Source organism: Oncorhynchus nerka, linkage group LG9a, assembly GCF_034236695.1.
Source record: "Oncorhynchus nerka isolate Pitt River linkage group LG9a, Oner_Uvic_2.0, whole genome shotgun sequence".
In the NCBI taxonomy this organism is placed as follows: Eukaryota; Metazoa; Chordata; class Actinopteri; order Salmoniformes; family Salmonidae; genus Oncorhynchus; species Oncorhynchus nerka.
Window position 1 is genome coordinate 54,159,219 of NC_088404.1, and position 17,692 is coordinate 54,176,910.

Sequence of the window (17,692 nt, forward strand, 5' to 3'; positions counted from 1 at the left end):
CAAATAAAATTGGATTTGATTTCAATACTCCAGCACCCTCCCCTTGCGGGGATAATGACACAGCCTATTTTCCTCAAACATTTTATGAGATTGTAGAACACTTTGGGAGGGATCTTAAGCCATCCCTCCATACAGATTTTTTCCAGATCCTTGATATCATTTGTCTGCGCCTATGGAGTGCCCTCTTCAATTCGAACAGATATTTTGCTTTCACTGGTCCTGGGGGCCCTTGCTAAGGTCAACAGCATTATGAACTTTACCAAGTGCCAGGACATTTTAGCCAACAACCTGGTTGCCTATGCCAGGAGGCTGACACTGGGCCACGAGTGGATCTTCCAGCAAGACAAAAACACCAAGCACACATCAAAAATCCACAAAGAAATGGTTAATTGACCACAAAATCATCATTCTGCAGAGGCCATCTCAGTCTCTGGACACGGAACCCCATTGGAAACCTGTAGTTTGAATTGAAAAGGGAAGTCCATAAGAGCAAACAAAATATATAAAACCAGCACCATCTTCTGGGCCCTGCCTAATCCTTCCCAACTACTATGTTCTTAGGAGCTTGAGGACACTCAAGAACAAACCCTTTTTACAGGTTTTGGAAAGAAAGTACACATCTTAATGTGACATTGCAGGAAACTGCCCTGAGGTATTGCTTTAACTAGGACAGAGGTGTATACATTTTTTTTTAAAGGATGGCGAAAAGAGACCGGCTTTGACGTGACAGCTCACATACTTGCACTCTTCATCCAGCAGGTGGAGCAACGCAGTGGGCTTCTTGCTGATGAGGTTGATGCAGCCGGTGTTGTCGATGTAGTCGATGTTGTGCCAGCTGATGCCCTCTGCCCTGTACTCCTCCTGAGGGGGCAACAGTGATGTGGTGTCAGAAATAGTGCTCATGGTAAAAGTTGTTCACAAATCATCCAATACGTAACATTTCACCTTTGGGACTCAATACATTTTATTCAATTAATGTGAGTGCCAAGTCAAAAGTCTGGGGAATGCAGCAGAGAAACAACACTTGTTATGGTACATTCTGATAACTTTAAAGGGATACTTCGGGATTTTGACAATGAGGCCCTTTATCTACTTCCCCAGAGTCAAATAAACTCGTGAATACAATTTTTAAGTCTCTGCGTGCAGTTTGAAGGAGGTTGCTAACCATCGCTAGCGCAATTGCTAACAAGCGTTAGCACAACGACTGGAAGGCTATGGTGTGTGCTAGGCTAACATATGGAATTGTTTTAAGATGGTCATACCATGGATCATTTAGCCATTCGATTCTTTATTTTAGGACCACTTTAGGTATACATTTTTTAAATAAAAAGATTATTCGATAAAATATTGAGTTTGGTCTTTACTACTAGCCCATAAAAACGCATTGAACAAGACATGAATAAATGGCAAAAAATATATATTCCTTATGATTCATTTTTTGACTAAGGTTTTGAAGTGTCTGTCTCAGGAAATTTTTGTTCTTTTGGACACATATTTTGTTGGCACAAAACTACCTCCAACCCTTCGTTTGTATGGGTTACCTTCAGATGAGTGCCGATTGGATGATACAGACATTTTCAGGAGAAGACCTAGTTTCATCTCATGGTCAGACAAACACCGTTGCAGCCTGGCCACCTTCCACCGCAGATGCGGCAGGCTGGCATAGACTGATGCGTTGGATTGCCCAAACCTGATATCTTTAGCTTAAACTGATGGATTTTGATAGGCGATTTTTGTATTATATTACTTAGATTGACGCATGGATCTCCAGGTCTCCAGTGTGTCCACGTGTGAACAGCCCCCCCCCCCCCCAAAAAAAAATGAGGGCGAGACTTTTTACAGTGTAACGTCACGAAGAAAGTCTGGAAAACTAGTTTATGACACCTGGAACCCAGTGGAGTTGGGGGGGGGGATATAAACAGGTTTAGGGGTGCAGGTCACGTATGTTAGCTGGGTGTTCTAAGCCCCTCAGGCTCTCCGACTACTGTAGTATAACCCAGAAGCCCTGGGAGTCATCGTGTGCGTCTTTGGGTCAGACACCATCACAACAACAGAGGACCAGGAAGTGGAACTAGCCGGGACGCACATCTCCGCGGCTAGCAGGGCTAGCTGGCTAGTGTGGCCAGCTGAAGCAGGGACTTTCATGTTTTCATGTGTGCGACTTGACATGCCTACCCTTCCTTTCTCTTTCTGCGGTCTAAACCCTATGTGGCAAGCACACAAAGAAAAGTCTTCTTAACATGCAGTAGTTAGAGAAAAGAGGTTGTGGAAAAGGAAAAAGGAACCAAAAATGACAAATTAGTCATTAGTGTGCGTTTTAGAGGAAATTCCTCAGCCCAAGTGGCAGCTAGAGGCAAACTATACCCATGAAATTGTACATACAACTTACTCACATCATGAAGCATTACGATATCATCTTATTATGACAGTGCTCCGGTGTTAACTTCTTGGATATAGGGGGCGCTCTTTTAATTTATGGATAAAAAAAAAGTTCCCGTTTTAAACAAGATATTTTGTCACGAAAAGATGCTCGACTATGCATATAATTGACAGCTTTGGAAAGAAAACACTCTGACGTTTCCAAAACTGCAAAGATATTGTCTGTGAGTGCCACAGAACTAACGCTACAGGCGAAACCAAGATGAAATTTCATACAGGAAGTGCCCCAGATTTTGAATGCGCTGTGTTCCAATGTCTCCTTATATGGCTGTGTATGGGTCACGCATGAGCTTAGACTTTCTGTTGTTTCCCCAAGGTGTCGACAGCATTGTGACATATTTGTAGGCAAATCATTGGAAGATTGACCTTAAGAGACTACATCTACCAGGTGGCCGCTTGGTGTCCTCCGTTGCAATTATTGCGTAATCTCCAGCTGCGTGTATTTTTCGTTTGCTTCGAGGAGAAACACAGCTGCCACGAATGATTTATCATCGAATAGATATGTGAAAAACACCTTGAGGATTGATTCTAAACAACGTTTGCCATGTTTCTGTCGATATTATGGAGTTAATTTGGTAAAAAGTTCGGCGTTGTAGAGACTGCATTTTCGGATTTGTTTCTTAGCCAAACGTGATGAACAAAACGGAGCAATTTCTCCTACACAAGTAATCTTTTTGGAAAAACTGAACATTTGCTATCTAACTGAGTCTCCTCATTGAAAACATCCGAAGTTCTTCAAAGGTAAATGATTTTATTTGAATGCTTTTCTTGTTTTTGTGAAAATGTTGCCTGCTGAATGCTAGGCTTAATGCTATGCTAGCTATCAATACTCTTACACAAATGCTTGTGTAGCTATGGTGGAAAAGCATATTTTGAAAATCTGAGATGACAGTGTTGTTAACAAAAGGCTAAGCTTGTGAGCCAATATATTAATTTCATTTGCGATTTTCATGAATAGTTAACGTTGCGTTATGGTAATGAGCTTGAGGCTATGATTACGCTCCCGGATACGGGATTGCTCGACGCTAGAGGTTAATCTATCGCAAAAGACGAAAAGTTCAAAATACATTTGATTTTTTAGAATTTTCAAAGTAATTCCAACCTGGGACATGACAAATCTGAACTAAACACAGGGCAAAGCAATCAAGGCCTAAACCTTCCTGTATTACAGAGGGGAACATAAGTTCTATGTGCAACAGAGCTTTTCAGGGGTTATGGCCGTATCATCTATTACTGCAGTTTGTGCTCTCTTCCTGTGCTCAGTCTCTCTCCCCCTCTCGGTCACTTGCTCTCTCTTTCTCTCACTCTCTCCTCTTTTTCACTGCTCCCTCTCTCTCTCTGCATCCTATGCTGTATTGTACTTGGCAGGCTGCCCCAGTGTTAACAGCCCAGGGCCGTAGGGGACAGAAGCAGGCGCTCTCTCGTTACTATAAAATGAAAGGGTGGTTTATTGAAGTGTAGGGAGGAATACTGGGTCTGTAGAGTGAGTTGGGGAGCAAGTTATGGTGATTCTTAAACCTTTAGAAGCAGCTACAGTATAGATACAGCATTGTGAGTCATGGAGCATCTCTGTATAGCCTGATCCCAGATTTGTTAGCGCAGTCTTGCCAATGGGAGTTGGAAAGAGGCAACGTAGGATGAATAGATCTGGGATCAGGCTATCGCTGTTAGTGAGGGTAGTTTACTTTCTCTGTACTCATGATGTAGAGCAGAGAGGTCTGAAGGAGTCAGAGGATTGGGACTTAAGACGGGTCCACATGACTCATGGTGATGACGTACTCAAGGCGTGAGCTGAACTCGCTGACCGGAAATAGTAGCCACAGGATTGGAATAAGGCTGTACCGGTAAAGCTAATCAAATCCTATCAAAATGATGGCCATTTTACATTTCATTACGTTTACAGACTTAAGTGGGCGGGTGATGCATTATGAATGCACTGACATTCCATTTACACAATTATTCATCGAAAAGGCAGGATCGAATCGCCCTCTGATTTCAAACACAGATACCAGAGCACAGATGTTTTCTTGAAGTTGGCGAGAAGTCTATATATCTCAGGAGAGTGCGTACATGTGATACACTGTTTGCATAGAGGCTGTGGTCAAGTGCTTTTGAGCTCGGATACGTCTGTAAATCATTTTCATACGGAGCGTAAATTAAGGAGCAATTGGCATGGCGGTGTAAACATTGGAGTCGGGCCCTTGTGGGTAATACTATTTGGTGGGGTCCTATTTGCTTTGGCCTCTGTTCAAATGTAAACCCTCAAATACTCGCTGCTGATAAGAGTAACTGATTGGTTGGAGAGGTGAGAGAGGGCCCAGTGTGGGGGAAGAGGACTATGACTCATTTTTGCATGTCATCACCCTAACAATTCCAGTTAGGATTTGGGTAGGATAAACTGGATAGCTGATCCTAGATTGAGCGCAAGCAAGGGAGAGTAGAATAAATTGACCCTACACACTAATCTGAGGTCATTTTTTGCATTTCATCAGGATCTTATCAGATTAGGATTTGGAGCAAGGGACCCAGAGCAAGGGAGGGGGATTAGAAGTGTGTAGTATTTTTTGTAATTCAAACATCAGAGGGAGGGAGGGGACATGACCACACCACTATTCACAAACACAAATCATTCTGAATCTGGCAACCCTTTACACAAGGCCTGGTACTCAATTCAACCTCCACAGTTTCTATCGTAAAATAAACTCACATATGAAAAAAACAATAACTACGCAGGGCCAAACTTGTGGGTGAACTTATAATAAACTTGAACCCCCAAGCAACATTAGGGGTGATGTTTTTGGGGTAAATGCTTAAGTGGCAGTTTCCTACTTACTAGTTGGCCATCACAAGGACCAGGTCCCGATCATGTGTCAGAATGTTATGGCAAAATGTAGATTTCCACCTAAATAGACATACCCAAAAGTTATTATTTTCATGAGATAGCCATAAACAATAACGAGCAGCGCGGCATTGTTCTAGAAAGGTCTGGAACTCACCTTTTCTGATAAAGATAGTTATACATTGCTGAGGTGTACTCACTTTTGAGGACAAAAGCGCAAGGAAATAATACAAATATTATGAAACTATAAACAACTTTTTTTCTATTAAACACAAGTGGGGGTAATAGGGCTTGAAGTACCTGAGATGCTTTCTAAATATAGCAACAATCAAATTACAAATAACTTATAAGATTTCACCTTTCTTATAAACTGTAAAACAAACATGATCACATTAAAGTGACAGTACACATTTGGCCGCATTTCATAGAACTTACAACAGAGCATTTTCTGCCAAGCCTCCTCTGAGCGATGCAGACACACCATTAGAATGTTTGCAGAGTCCTTACAACTTCCGCTTTACACACAAAAGTGACTCCGTCCCTCTGAGAAAGTGGCCGTGTTTCAATTTCTACTAAATTGATTTTCTAATTATTCACAATGAGAATCTGGCTGAAAATAATCACAGCGAGACAAAACCACGATCGATCACATTGCTGAACTGTCCCCTTTCATGTGGATTATGTGTATGTGTTGTTTCTGTTATCACAGGTGCACTTCGGTGCAGCTGTGATAACCTCTGCAAATCTGTGCACGCCAACAAATAATCTTTGATTTGATATGCCGTCTCCCGGGCTGGGCTCTGTCGATTCTTTGTCCAGGTAGGCCAGAAAATGCGATGTCTTTGCTTTGCTGACAGGGTGGTAGCGGGAAGCAGGCAGATGGGGCTTTCTGGGACTGGACCCTGCGACGTTCACAGAGCGTTTTGTACACCAGTCGGAACCGGCCCAGAACTGCTCAAAGTCCCCTTAACATCAAAGAGGTTTGAGAACCAAAAGTGAGGTATGATGATAAGATCTACAGTATAGGCCTAACAGAAAAACACTGACTTCATAAGAATTACTAAAGGCTTGGTTGGTTTTAGCTACTGTTATGTTTGACAGGGCCTTACACAACAATGTTTTCCATGACAAATGACACATTTTGTTTCACACCCGAACTCATATTAATCAACACTGTACAAGCTGCATTTGTTCAGAAAATCATTTTGTATTATTTCACTTTATATCAAATGTTCCATTTTATGATAAAAGAGCAATTAGTGCATTTCAAAAGTTGCTGTGAAGGCCCTAAACTGGGCTAAAAACACTCTGTGTGTGTGTGTGTGTGTGTGTGTGTGTGTGTGTGTGCGCACGTGTGTTCCCAGCCCACAGAGTGGAGGTGACAGAAACAGATGACATATAACCACCAGCTGGCATTGTGAGCATCATTGGGAGTGAAGGGACACTAGCCCACACGTTTAAAAAAAAAAACACACTGCTCTTTTTTCCCCTCCCTCTCCTCCAGCTGGCAGCGATGGGCCCGCCCGCCGACCTGCCACAGCCAATCGGGGACCGGAGAGAGGGAGACGAGCGGTGACAGCCATCGTGACACCGTGTCGGTCCGTCTGTCTGATCACAGCGTACATCTATCCAGCAGCAGTTTTAGGAGGTTACCATGAGAATGAGAGAACTACGGTGGTCGACAGAGTAGACGACCTAACACGCAGTGTAGTAACACGCAGTGCACACCACATCCACTGCAGTGGTATTGCATGTGTATCAGAGATGTGTTGACTGCAGAACGATTAATATGACTTCATTGTGTTAAGGACAACTGAAGTGTTGCTCATCAGTTTCTCATCATGATAGACAGAGAGAGAGACAGACAGAGAATTACTGTGTTAATGAAAACTCAAGTGTCTCAGCCTCATCATGACAGCTCATCACACAGCCTAGGTCCTCCAGACCTAATTTACTCACGGGTGACATGCTAAATGCTAATCAAAGTACACTGAGGACGTGCAGTTGGGGCTGCGGCAGTCACGGAATTTCGTCAGCCGGGTGATTGTCAAGCAAATAACGGTCGGTCTCGAGGTAATTGACCTTGAATGAACATAAACACATTTAGCATCTTCTGGCTTCCACACACAGCCTACAAGTCACTGATGCAGACCTTTGGAACATCTTCATTTTAAAAAGTCTAATAAATCCATGTAATACAGCCTACACCTTCACAATAAATCCAGTATTTATTTTAGGCAGGTCTAAAGAAAATGTAGTCTATTTCAGAAGAACAGAATAGTATACTCAGAGTTGTCCTGATGTTACGCCCTGATCTGGCTATGCCATATGACTGTGGGCTACACTAGTTCATTTGGCAGGCAAGTTTGGTTAGAATCCCGTCACATTATTTTATAGTATGAAGAATACAAATAAATTATGATTTGAAAAAAGTCGCTTGAAAAGCATGAGCTCTGTTTTGTTTTTGTGCAGGCTATACACACTCAGTCTCTCATTCACAATTTGACAAGCACTTGATAATGCCTCAGATTTCCCGGCGGCATCCCCTTTCTGTGGCCGTAATGCACCCTAAAAATATCCATGCCTTTTGCGGCCAGTGGCCGTTGTGCCCTTCTCCATGATTACTGCGTGCTCGGAAGCACCTCTCACTCACATTGCTCTCCATCACATGATCGGGTCTTTCTCACAGGCTACAAGTGAAGAAAGACACTTTGGGGATGCAACTGCACGTATCCTTATCCAATTCCGAGGTGCATATTGAAGATATTGGAAAAACTGTCCACATTTACTTTTTGTCAGCCAACAAGATGAGTAGGGCTAACGAACAGCAAAAGCACTGGCCTATGTCAATCTACTATCCCCCACAGTACAAAAGTCGACCTATTCCATTCTGTGCGAGAAATAAATATTCCAAACATAGTCTGGGACAGTTGTGGGATGCGATAAAACCCAAATTAATACAACCACTAGCATAAATAAAATCATTTTTACGCAATGAGGCTGACAAAGTTTAGCTTAAAATGTGATGTCCTATTAGAGTATTTCTTCACATTATAAGCGCAGCAATGCGCACACGGCAGTTGGCTATAAGCGCGAATGTTCCATTACCGGGAAAACACCATTATTAAAAAGGGTCTGTAAATGCAATTATGCAGGTAATGCTTTTATTATAAAAGGTGCATTTTTATGGTGAAAATGATCTTCCCCAAACTTGAAACTCACACACTGCTCATGTATGCCAGTTTGGCTTTACACCCCCTGTAAAGTGGATTAATATGCTACATTTTAACCTCTTGCTTCTACTCGGGACGCTTGCGTCCCAACTAGAGCTCTGGAAATGCAAATGCGCTACGCTAAATGCTAATAGTATTAGTTAAAACTCAAAAGTTCATTAAAATACACATGCAGGGTATCGAATTAAAGCTACACTCGTTGTGAATCCAGGCAACAAGTCAGATTTTTAAAATGCTTTTCGGCGAAAGCATGAGAAGCTATTATCTGATAGCATGTAACACCCCAAAAGACCCACAGGGGACGTAAACAAAATAATTAGCATTTCGGCGTTACACAAACCGCACAATAAAATAGAAAACATTCATTACCTTTCACCATCTTCTTTGTTGGCACTCCTAGATGTCCCATAAACACTATTTGGGTCTTTATTTCGATTAAATCGGTCCATATAAAGCCTAGATATCGTTATATGTAGACTGTGTGATAAACGGAAAAACATCGTTTCAAAACGTAACGTCATTTTTTTAAATTCAAAAAGTCGACGATAAACTTTCACAAAACACTTCGAAATAAGTTTGTAATGCAACTTTAGGTATTAGTAAACGTTAATAAGCGATAAAATTCATCAGGAGGCGATGTAAAGATCATTAGCTGTCCGTCTGGAAAAATGTCCGGCTAGAAACTCAACGAAAATATCCGGTCCTAGACCATAGGAGATACGGTGCCCTGCATGTGTTTGACCAAGAAAAAACTCGTAGGCAAATGACAAGACTCTAGACACCGTGTGGAAGCTGTAGGTACTGCAACCTCAGTCAATTAATTGTGGTTCACCTTTATCAATGGGTTCAAGTAGCGCATGGATATATTTTCCCATTTTCAGTGATCAGTTTTTCCTGTGCTTTTCGATGTAAATGCCGTTCTGGTAAAGCCACAGCAGTGATTTAACCAGTTTTATAAACGTCTGAGTGTTTTCTATCCACACAGACTAAGCAAATGCATATACTATATTCCTGGCATGAGTAGCAGGGCGCTGAAATGTTGCGCGATTTTTAACAGAATGTTCAAAAAAGTAGAGGGTCGACTTAAGAGGTTAAGTTATCTGGCCACTTTAGTTGTGATACAAACCGTATCAAAACATATATAGGCCTATGGGCTAGGCCACATGAGGTGTGCGACTATGATTCGAAAAAGTCAACAAAAAAAGGCATCGTTTCTTGCCTTACGCTGGGCATCCTTCACAAGTGAGAATATATCATTCACAAGTGATAAGCAATGTGCTTAATATTAGGAGAGTTGAGACATAAATATGGTAGGCCTAGCCTATAGAAAGCTGATGGGATCCTCCTCTTTTTAATAGAGGCCATCACTCTGATTTTATAGAAATGTTGGGCAACATGAAGTGTTTGATTATATTTTTTATTACATTTGCTTTGATGTCAGAGTGATTAGAGGGACAATAGAGTGCTTGAGCACCAGGCCATTAACAAGTTTGGTAGCCTACTAATGACCATCAGCAGCATTAGAGCTTGGAGATGCCTAATTACCGTGACTAAACAGTCAAGTGGAATTTGACTGCCTTCATGACGCCAATGTGGGGGTAATGCGGTCACCGCAACATCCCTACATGCAGTGTAGCGATGGTTGAAACAGAACAGAGAGATTCAACCACACATACATTATTCTACACTTAGACAAAGAGGGAAAGACCTAAGGTAAAATAATGATTACCTGATTAGATATGAAAACAACACTCAAAGACAATTACAGACAAAATCAATTGATCAATTGACAGAAGAGTGGATCTAAAAGGTCCTGCTTTAGCGCAACCACTTAGCAGCTGTGTGTGTGTGTGTGTGTCCTTTCTGCCCTGCTATTTCACTGTAATGGCAGTGTCTTAGTAGATACGTGCACTAGTGCAAGTGGTGAGTCATGGAGTGGTAACAGTACTGACACAGGTTCTGACGCAAATGACCGGTCACAGCAATGACAAGCAGCAGGTAAAGGACTCAGGGCTACCTTGAAAGAGAGATTTCTATCTCAATGGGACCAGGGCCTGTATCCACAAAGCGTCTCAGAGTAGGAGTGCTGATCTATGATCAGTTTTGATTTTTAGATCATAATAAATAATATTATATGGAAAGATCCTAGATCAGCACAACTCAGATGTATTGTGGATACTGGCACTGGTTAAATAAAGAATAAATAAATAAAAACATGCACCATAGAATTAATGCTAGGCTGGATGAACTATACTTCCTGGTACAGATAAAAAATAATACAAAAAATGAATTGGATGTTCTAAGTCCATAATAATGCTTAAACCACATCAGGAAAAAATGTTGAGTGTAGTTACCTTTTAATTCAAGTGCGCACCAGCAAGAGACCATTCTTTGGTCAGGTTTCTGTAGCGCACATGTGATCACAGAGTTTGCAAAACAAAAGGCCACTGGATTGATGCAAATAATCATGATATAATCCTGCCAGGTAGGCATAGTTTACCTCGTAAAATAACATTTCATTTAGAAGGTTTTTGGGATCATCTCAACAAGAAGGTTATCGTTAGCATCATCGCTAACGGCTGCACAAAGGGTAGACATACACGCGCGTCACAGACACGGCCATTGCCTGTTCAGAAGGTCGCAGGGAAATATGAATCGCTGACACATTTTGTTTAATGTCTCATGATAAACTGTCTTATGCTCAAATGAATACGTGTTCTAATAAGTTCAATCAATTTAGTCGATTTCCTACCAAGTATATTTTTGAATATTGTTGAATTCCGTCTGGATTCTGTGATTCAGTCCGCAACGCGGATATGGTAAGGCCCTACATAAGCAACTGAAAATAATCAAAAGTCCGCGAAAGAAACTTACCCCACTGAAAAGTCTGCATAAGAAATGTAAAACACAGAACTTGAGTAAGAAACGTACCGCACTCAAAAGTTCTCCTAGTATGCCATAAGCAAATTAACAAACTCAAAAGTCCTCATAAGCCAGGCACTGGGGCGCTAGCCTAAAATAGGCTAAATGGGACATAAACCAAAACAATAAACACCATGCAGACAAAACATGAATAGAACAAGCCTATCTCCAGGTCATTATAAGTGGTAAACACAGACAGAGGGGAGACAGGCAGCGTTACTCGAGTCAGTAGCCAAGAGGGCCAAAACATCCTCATCAAAACCAAATCAAAACACCCCGCCTGGAAACCTCGAGTGCGTAAATTCCAGACCTCGTAAACCATGCTTTCACTGCATTCCTTCCGACGATGAAGAAATATTCCTTTTTCACAACACTATTCATTCTACGTGGTTTTCATCTACGGTTTCAATCTGAAGCGATAAAAAGCCCTATCATTTTTGGAGAAGTCATCTATAAACATAATGTTGTGGAATGTGGAGTAGATTCAATGCAGTGAGACGAACACACACCCACTCTGAAGCTCAGACATACATATATGCACACACACACAGTATGACGCTAACACACACAACGGCCGGGTGTGAGCGATTGTGTGCCCAGCGAATAAGACCAAGGTGAGGGCACTATAGAAAGGAAATGACAACACACCTCACAATAGCCATTGTGGAACTTGTAAACAGGCAGAACTGTCACTGCTTTCAGGTTAAGTGTTCACACATCTCAGCTAAAGAGCCATAAGTCACAACTATAGAAATACATAATTACTATAATGGACACTCGCATTCAAGTCAACATTCGCAGCTTCTATTTCTACAGTCACAGCATTGGATTGAATAAGAGACTTTATTGTCCACAAAACACTGTAGTCCAAACAACAGTTAAAACTTGTATGACTGAATGCGCTTTATTCTGTTGTTGACCTGAAGTGTGGTCCATAAGCACTGACACACACACACACACACACACAAACACACACAGACAGACAGAGAGACCTTACTTGTTCTAGCTTAAAGATGTGCTGGTTAAAGTAGTGTTGGAGCCTCTCGTTGGCAAAGTTGATGCAGAACTGCTCAAAGCTGTTGTTCTCGTAGTCTTCAAAGCCAAAGATGTCCAGCACTCCAATTGAAAGAATCTGCAGTGAAAGAGAGATATTAAACATTTTAATACATAATACTCCATCTAGAAAAAAGACAATGAGCTCTTGATGAACCTTCCATCAAAACCTACATAGCCCTGACATAATGGAATAACGGGGCATCATATGTCACTGTCTATGCCATCCTGATCTCTCTATGCAGGCCTCATGAAAAGCGTACAATTTGTAAGGCCCAATAAAGACAGGGGAATGACAAATTGTGAGTGACAGATGGATGTTCAACTCTGCTCCAATATCTTACGTCTCAAGAGTCTAGCGGTCTGGCTGAACACATCAGACAGCACTGTGGGACAGAGGAGGGCTAAGGGACACAACAGGGCCTCTAACATTGCCCCAAACCACAGCTGTCTAAATCTACCCTCATCTGCTCTCCCACACACACACACACACACACACACGTCTGTTGAGCACCACCAAAACAAGCAGAAGAGGCCATCGTGCCATCTGCCTCAATTTTCTGGGCACACATGTGTACACAAGCACTCGCAAGCATTTGGGAGGAGAGATGCAAATGTGATCTAATCCTTTCCATGCCCACTGGGCAAAGCCAGTCAGCTGCCACGGTGACCCCTCCCCCACCCACACGCAGCAAAAATGATGCAACTCCAGTACACACCAAACTGAGACAGAGAGAAACATATTCAGTACAGATAAAGGAAACAAAGAAACAGAGAGAGAGAGAGAGAGAGAGAGAGAGAGAGAGAGACCTTTAAATAGAGCTACAGACCAAAAGAAAGAGGTCAGAGCTAGACATGAGGTTAGGTTTAGAAAATAAAAGGTCTGTTAGCGTAACGTCTGTTAGCATGCCAGCTAACAGCTAACAATCTCCTCTGGTTTTTCTACACTCCGAGCCCTGCTGGAACACACAGCCTACGCAAACTTCACCACAGTGCAAAAACGTGACGAATTCTACTGGCCTGTGATGAAATTATGTGTGTGTGAGTGAGCCAGTGACACACAGACAGAGAGAGAGAGACAGAGAGAGAGAGAGAGGGAGCGAAGGAGCGAGAGAGCGAATTTATTATTTTATTTCACCTTTATTTACCCAGGTAAGTTCTCATTTGCAACTGCATCCTGGCCAAGATAAAGCATAGCAATTCGACACATACAACAACACAGAGTTACACATGGAATAAACAAACAAAACATAGTCAATAATACAGTAGAACAAAATAAAACAAAAAGTCTATATACAGTGAGTGCAAATGAGGTAAGATAAGGGAGTTAAGGCAATAAATAGGCCATGGTGGCGGAGTAATTACAATATAGCAAATAAACACTGGAATGGTAGATGTGCAGAAGATGAATGTGCAAGTCGAGATACTGGGGGTGCAAAGGAGCAAGATAAATAAATAAATACTGTATGGGGATGAGGTAGGTAGATAGATGTGCTGTTTACAGATGGGCTATGAACAGCTGCAGTGATCTGTGAGCTGCTCTGACAGCTGGTGCTTAACGCTAGTGAGGGAGATATGAGTCTCCAGCTTCAGAGTATTTTGCAGTTCGTTCCAGTCATTTGCAGCAGAAAACAGGATAGACGAACAAAGGAGGAATTGGCATTGAGGGTGACCAGTGAGATATACCTGCTGGGGACGTGTGCTACGAGTGGGTGCTGCTATGGTGACCAGTGAGCTGAGATAAGGCGGGGCTTTACCTAGCGTCAGACCATGTGTAATGTTTGTGTGTGTGTGTGTGTGTGTGTGTGTGTGTGTGTGTGTGTGTGTGTGTATGTGTGTGTGTGTGTGTGTTTGTATGTATGTACAGTTGAAGTCGAAAGTTAACATACACTTAGATTGGAGTCATTAAAACTTGTTTTTCAACCACTCCACAAATTTCTTGTGAACAAACTACAGTTTTGGCAAGTCGGTTACTTTGTGCACAAAGTTTGTTTTATTTCACCTTTATTTAACCAGGTAGGCTAGTTGAGAACAAGTTCTCATTGCAACTGCGACCTGGCCAAGATAAAGCATAGCAGTGTGAACAAACAACACAGAGTTACACATGGAGTAAACAATTAACAAGTCAATAACACAGTAGAAAAAAAAGAGTCTATATACATTGTGTGCAAAAAGCACGAGGAGGTAGGCGAATAATTACAATTTTGCAGATTAACACTGGAGTGATAAATGATCAGATGGTCCTGTACAGGTAGAGATATTGGTGTGCAAAAGAGCAGAAAAGTAAATAAATATAAACAGTATGGGAATGAGGTAGGTCAAATTGGGTGGGCTATTTACCGATAGACTATGTACAGCTGCAGCGATCGGTTAGCTGCTCAGATAGCAGATGTTTGAAGTTGGTGAGGGAGATAAAAGTCTCCAACTTCAGCGATTTTTGCAATTCGTTCCAGTCACAGGCAGCAGAGAACTGGAACGAAAGGCGACCAAATGAGGTGTTGGCTTTAGGGATGATCAGTGAGATACACCTGCTGGAGCGCGTGCTACGGGTGGGTGTTGCCATCGTGACCAGTGAACTGAGATAAGGCGGAGCTTTACTGTTAAGGGAATTTTTATCAATGATGACTAATTATGTATACATTTCAATCAGGACTGACTAATCCGAATACTATTATGTTACTGTATATGTACTAATCAGAATACTAAATGTTACTGTATATGTATGAGTTTTCTTTCTTGATCCCATTACTGAAAATAATGTGTGTGTGAACGTGGACAAAAGTTAGAACAATGACTGTCTGTTCCTTGGTACAAATGAATCAGACTGGCTAGAGTGCTTATCTACACAAGAAAACCTTGACTCGTAAATTATATTAAATTAGTAGGGAGACGGATGTGGGAAGGCTTGATACACAGCCTTTGTACTGGATATGGCACGGATTGGGGCTGGAACTAAGGACGTCATTTTCAGTTTATAACCTGTGGTAATCTGTATTGTGGCAGTACTCTCTTGAATAAAGGCTGTTACTTGACTTTTAAGACCGGGCTCTGTCCATTCCTATAAAATAAGGGTCTTACAAATTCTTATGAATTGACAGTGTTTAATTTTAATTGGGAATTAAAACAAAGGAATTAAATTCCTTCAACATTTACCTAGCATGGACTTGTAGATGACCTGGAGCCAGTGGGTCTGGCGACGAATATGTAGCGAGGGCCAGCCGACTAGAGCATACAGGTCGCAGTGGTGGGTGGTATAAGGTGCTTTAGTAACAAAACGGATGGCACTGTGATAAACTGCATCCAGTTTGCTGAGTAGAGTGTTGGAAGCTATTTTGTAGATGACATTGCCGAAGTCAAGGATCGGTAGGATAGTCAGTTTTACTAGGGTAAGTTTGGCGGCGTGAGTGAAGGAGGCTTTGTTAGAATAGAAAGCTGACTCTAGATTTGATTTTAGATTGGAGATGTTTGATAGGAGTCTGGAAGGAGAGTTTACAGTCTAGCCAGACACCTAGGTACTTATAGATGTCCACATATTCTAGGTCGGAACCATCCAGGGTGGTGAAGCTAGTCGCGCGTGCGGGTGCAGGCAGCGAACGGTTGAAATGCATGCATTTGGTTTTACTAGCATTTAAGAGCAGTTGGAGGCCACGGAAGGAGTGTTGTATGGCATTGAAGCTCGTTTGGAGGTTAGATAGCACAGTGTCCAAGGACGGGCCGGAAGTATACAGAATGGTGTCGTCTGCGTAGAGGTGGATCAGGGAATCGCCCGCAGCAAGAGCAACATCATTAATATATACAGAGAAAAGAGTCGGCCCGAGAAATGAACCCTGTGGCACCCCCATAGAGACTGCCAGAGGACCGGACAGCATGCCCTCCGATTTGACACACTGAACTCTGTCTGCAAAATAGTTGGTGAACCAGGCAAGGCAGTCATCAGAAAAACCGAGGCTACTGAGTTTGCCGATAAGAATGGTGATTGACAGAGTCGAAAGCCTTGGCAAGGTCGATGAAGACGGCTGCACAGTATCGTTTAGTACCTTGAGCGTGGCTGAGGTGCACCAGTGACCGGCTCGGAAACCAGATATCACAGCGGAGAAGGTACGGTGGGATTCGAGATGGTCAGTGACCTGTTTGTTGACTTGGCTTTCGAAGACCTTAGATAGGCAGTGCAGGATGGATATAGGTCTAACAGTTTGGGTCCAGGGTGTCTCCCCCTTTGAAGAGGGGGATGACTGCGGCAGCTTTCCAATCCTTGGGGATCTCAGACGATATGAAAGAGAGGTTGAACAGGCTGGTAACAGGGGTTGCGACAATGGCGGCGGATAGTTTCAGAAATAGAGGGTCCAGATTGTCAAGCCCAGCTGATTTGTACGGGTCCAGGTTTTGCAGCTCTTTCAGGACATCTGCTATCTGGATTTGAAAACCTGGAGAGGCTTGGGCGAGTAGCTGCGGGGGGGCAGAGCTGTTGGCCGAGGTTGGAGTAGCCAGGAGGAAGGCATGGCCAGCCGTTGAGAAATGCTTGTTGAAGTTTTCGATAATCATGGATTTATCGGTGGTGACCGTGTTACCTAGCCTCAGTGCAGTGGGCAGCTGGGAGGAGGTGCTCTTGTTCTCCAGGGACATCACAGTGTCCCAGAACGTTTTGGAGTTGGAGCTACAGGATGCAAACTTCTGCCTGAAGAAGCTGGCCTTAGCTTTCCTGACTGACTGCGTGTATTGGTTCCTGACTTCCCTGAACAGTTGCATATCGTGGGGACTATTCAATGCTATTGCAGTCCGCCACAGGATGTTTTTGTGCTGTTTGAGGGCAGTCAGGTCTGGAGTGAACCAAGGGCTATATCTGTTCTTAGTTCTGCATTTTTTGAACGGAGCATGCTTATCAAAAATGGTGAGGAAGTTACTTTTAAAGAATGACCAGGCATCCTCAACTGACGGGATGAGGTCTATGTCCTTCCAGGATACCCGGGCCAGGTCGATTAGAAAGGCCTGCTCACAGAAGTGTTTTAGGGAGCGTTTGACAGTGATGAGGGTTGGTCGTTTGACTGCGGATCCGTAGCGGATACAGGCAATGAAGCAGTGATCGCTGAGATCCTGGTTGAAGACAGCGGAGGTGTATTTGGAGGGCCAGTTGGTCAGGATGACATCTATGAGGGTGCCCTTGTTTACAGATTTAGGGTTGTACCTGGTAGGTTCCTTGATGATTTGT

General features: G+C 42.7%; 1 protein-coding gene across 6 annotated transcripts in view; it reads right to left on the reverse strand.

The window, feature by feature from the left end:
* The window catches only part of myo9ab (myosin IXAb), a 220,952-nt gene that overhangs the window by 61,640 nt on the left and 141,620 nt on the right, over nt 1-17,692 (reverse strand). For all 6 annotated transcript variants that reach the window (XM_065022697.1, XM_065022695.1, XM_065022694.1 and 3 more), the window contains exons 11-12: nt 12,431-12,565; nt 740-861 (exon numbers count right to left, since the gene is read on the reverse strand). In XM_065022697.1, coding sequence (XP_064878769.1) covers nt 740-861; nt 12,431-12,565 — 257 coding nt within the window. The remainder of the gene's footprint in view (nt 1-739; nt 862-12,430; nt 12,566-17,692) is intronic.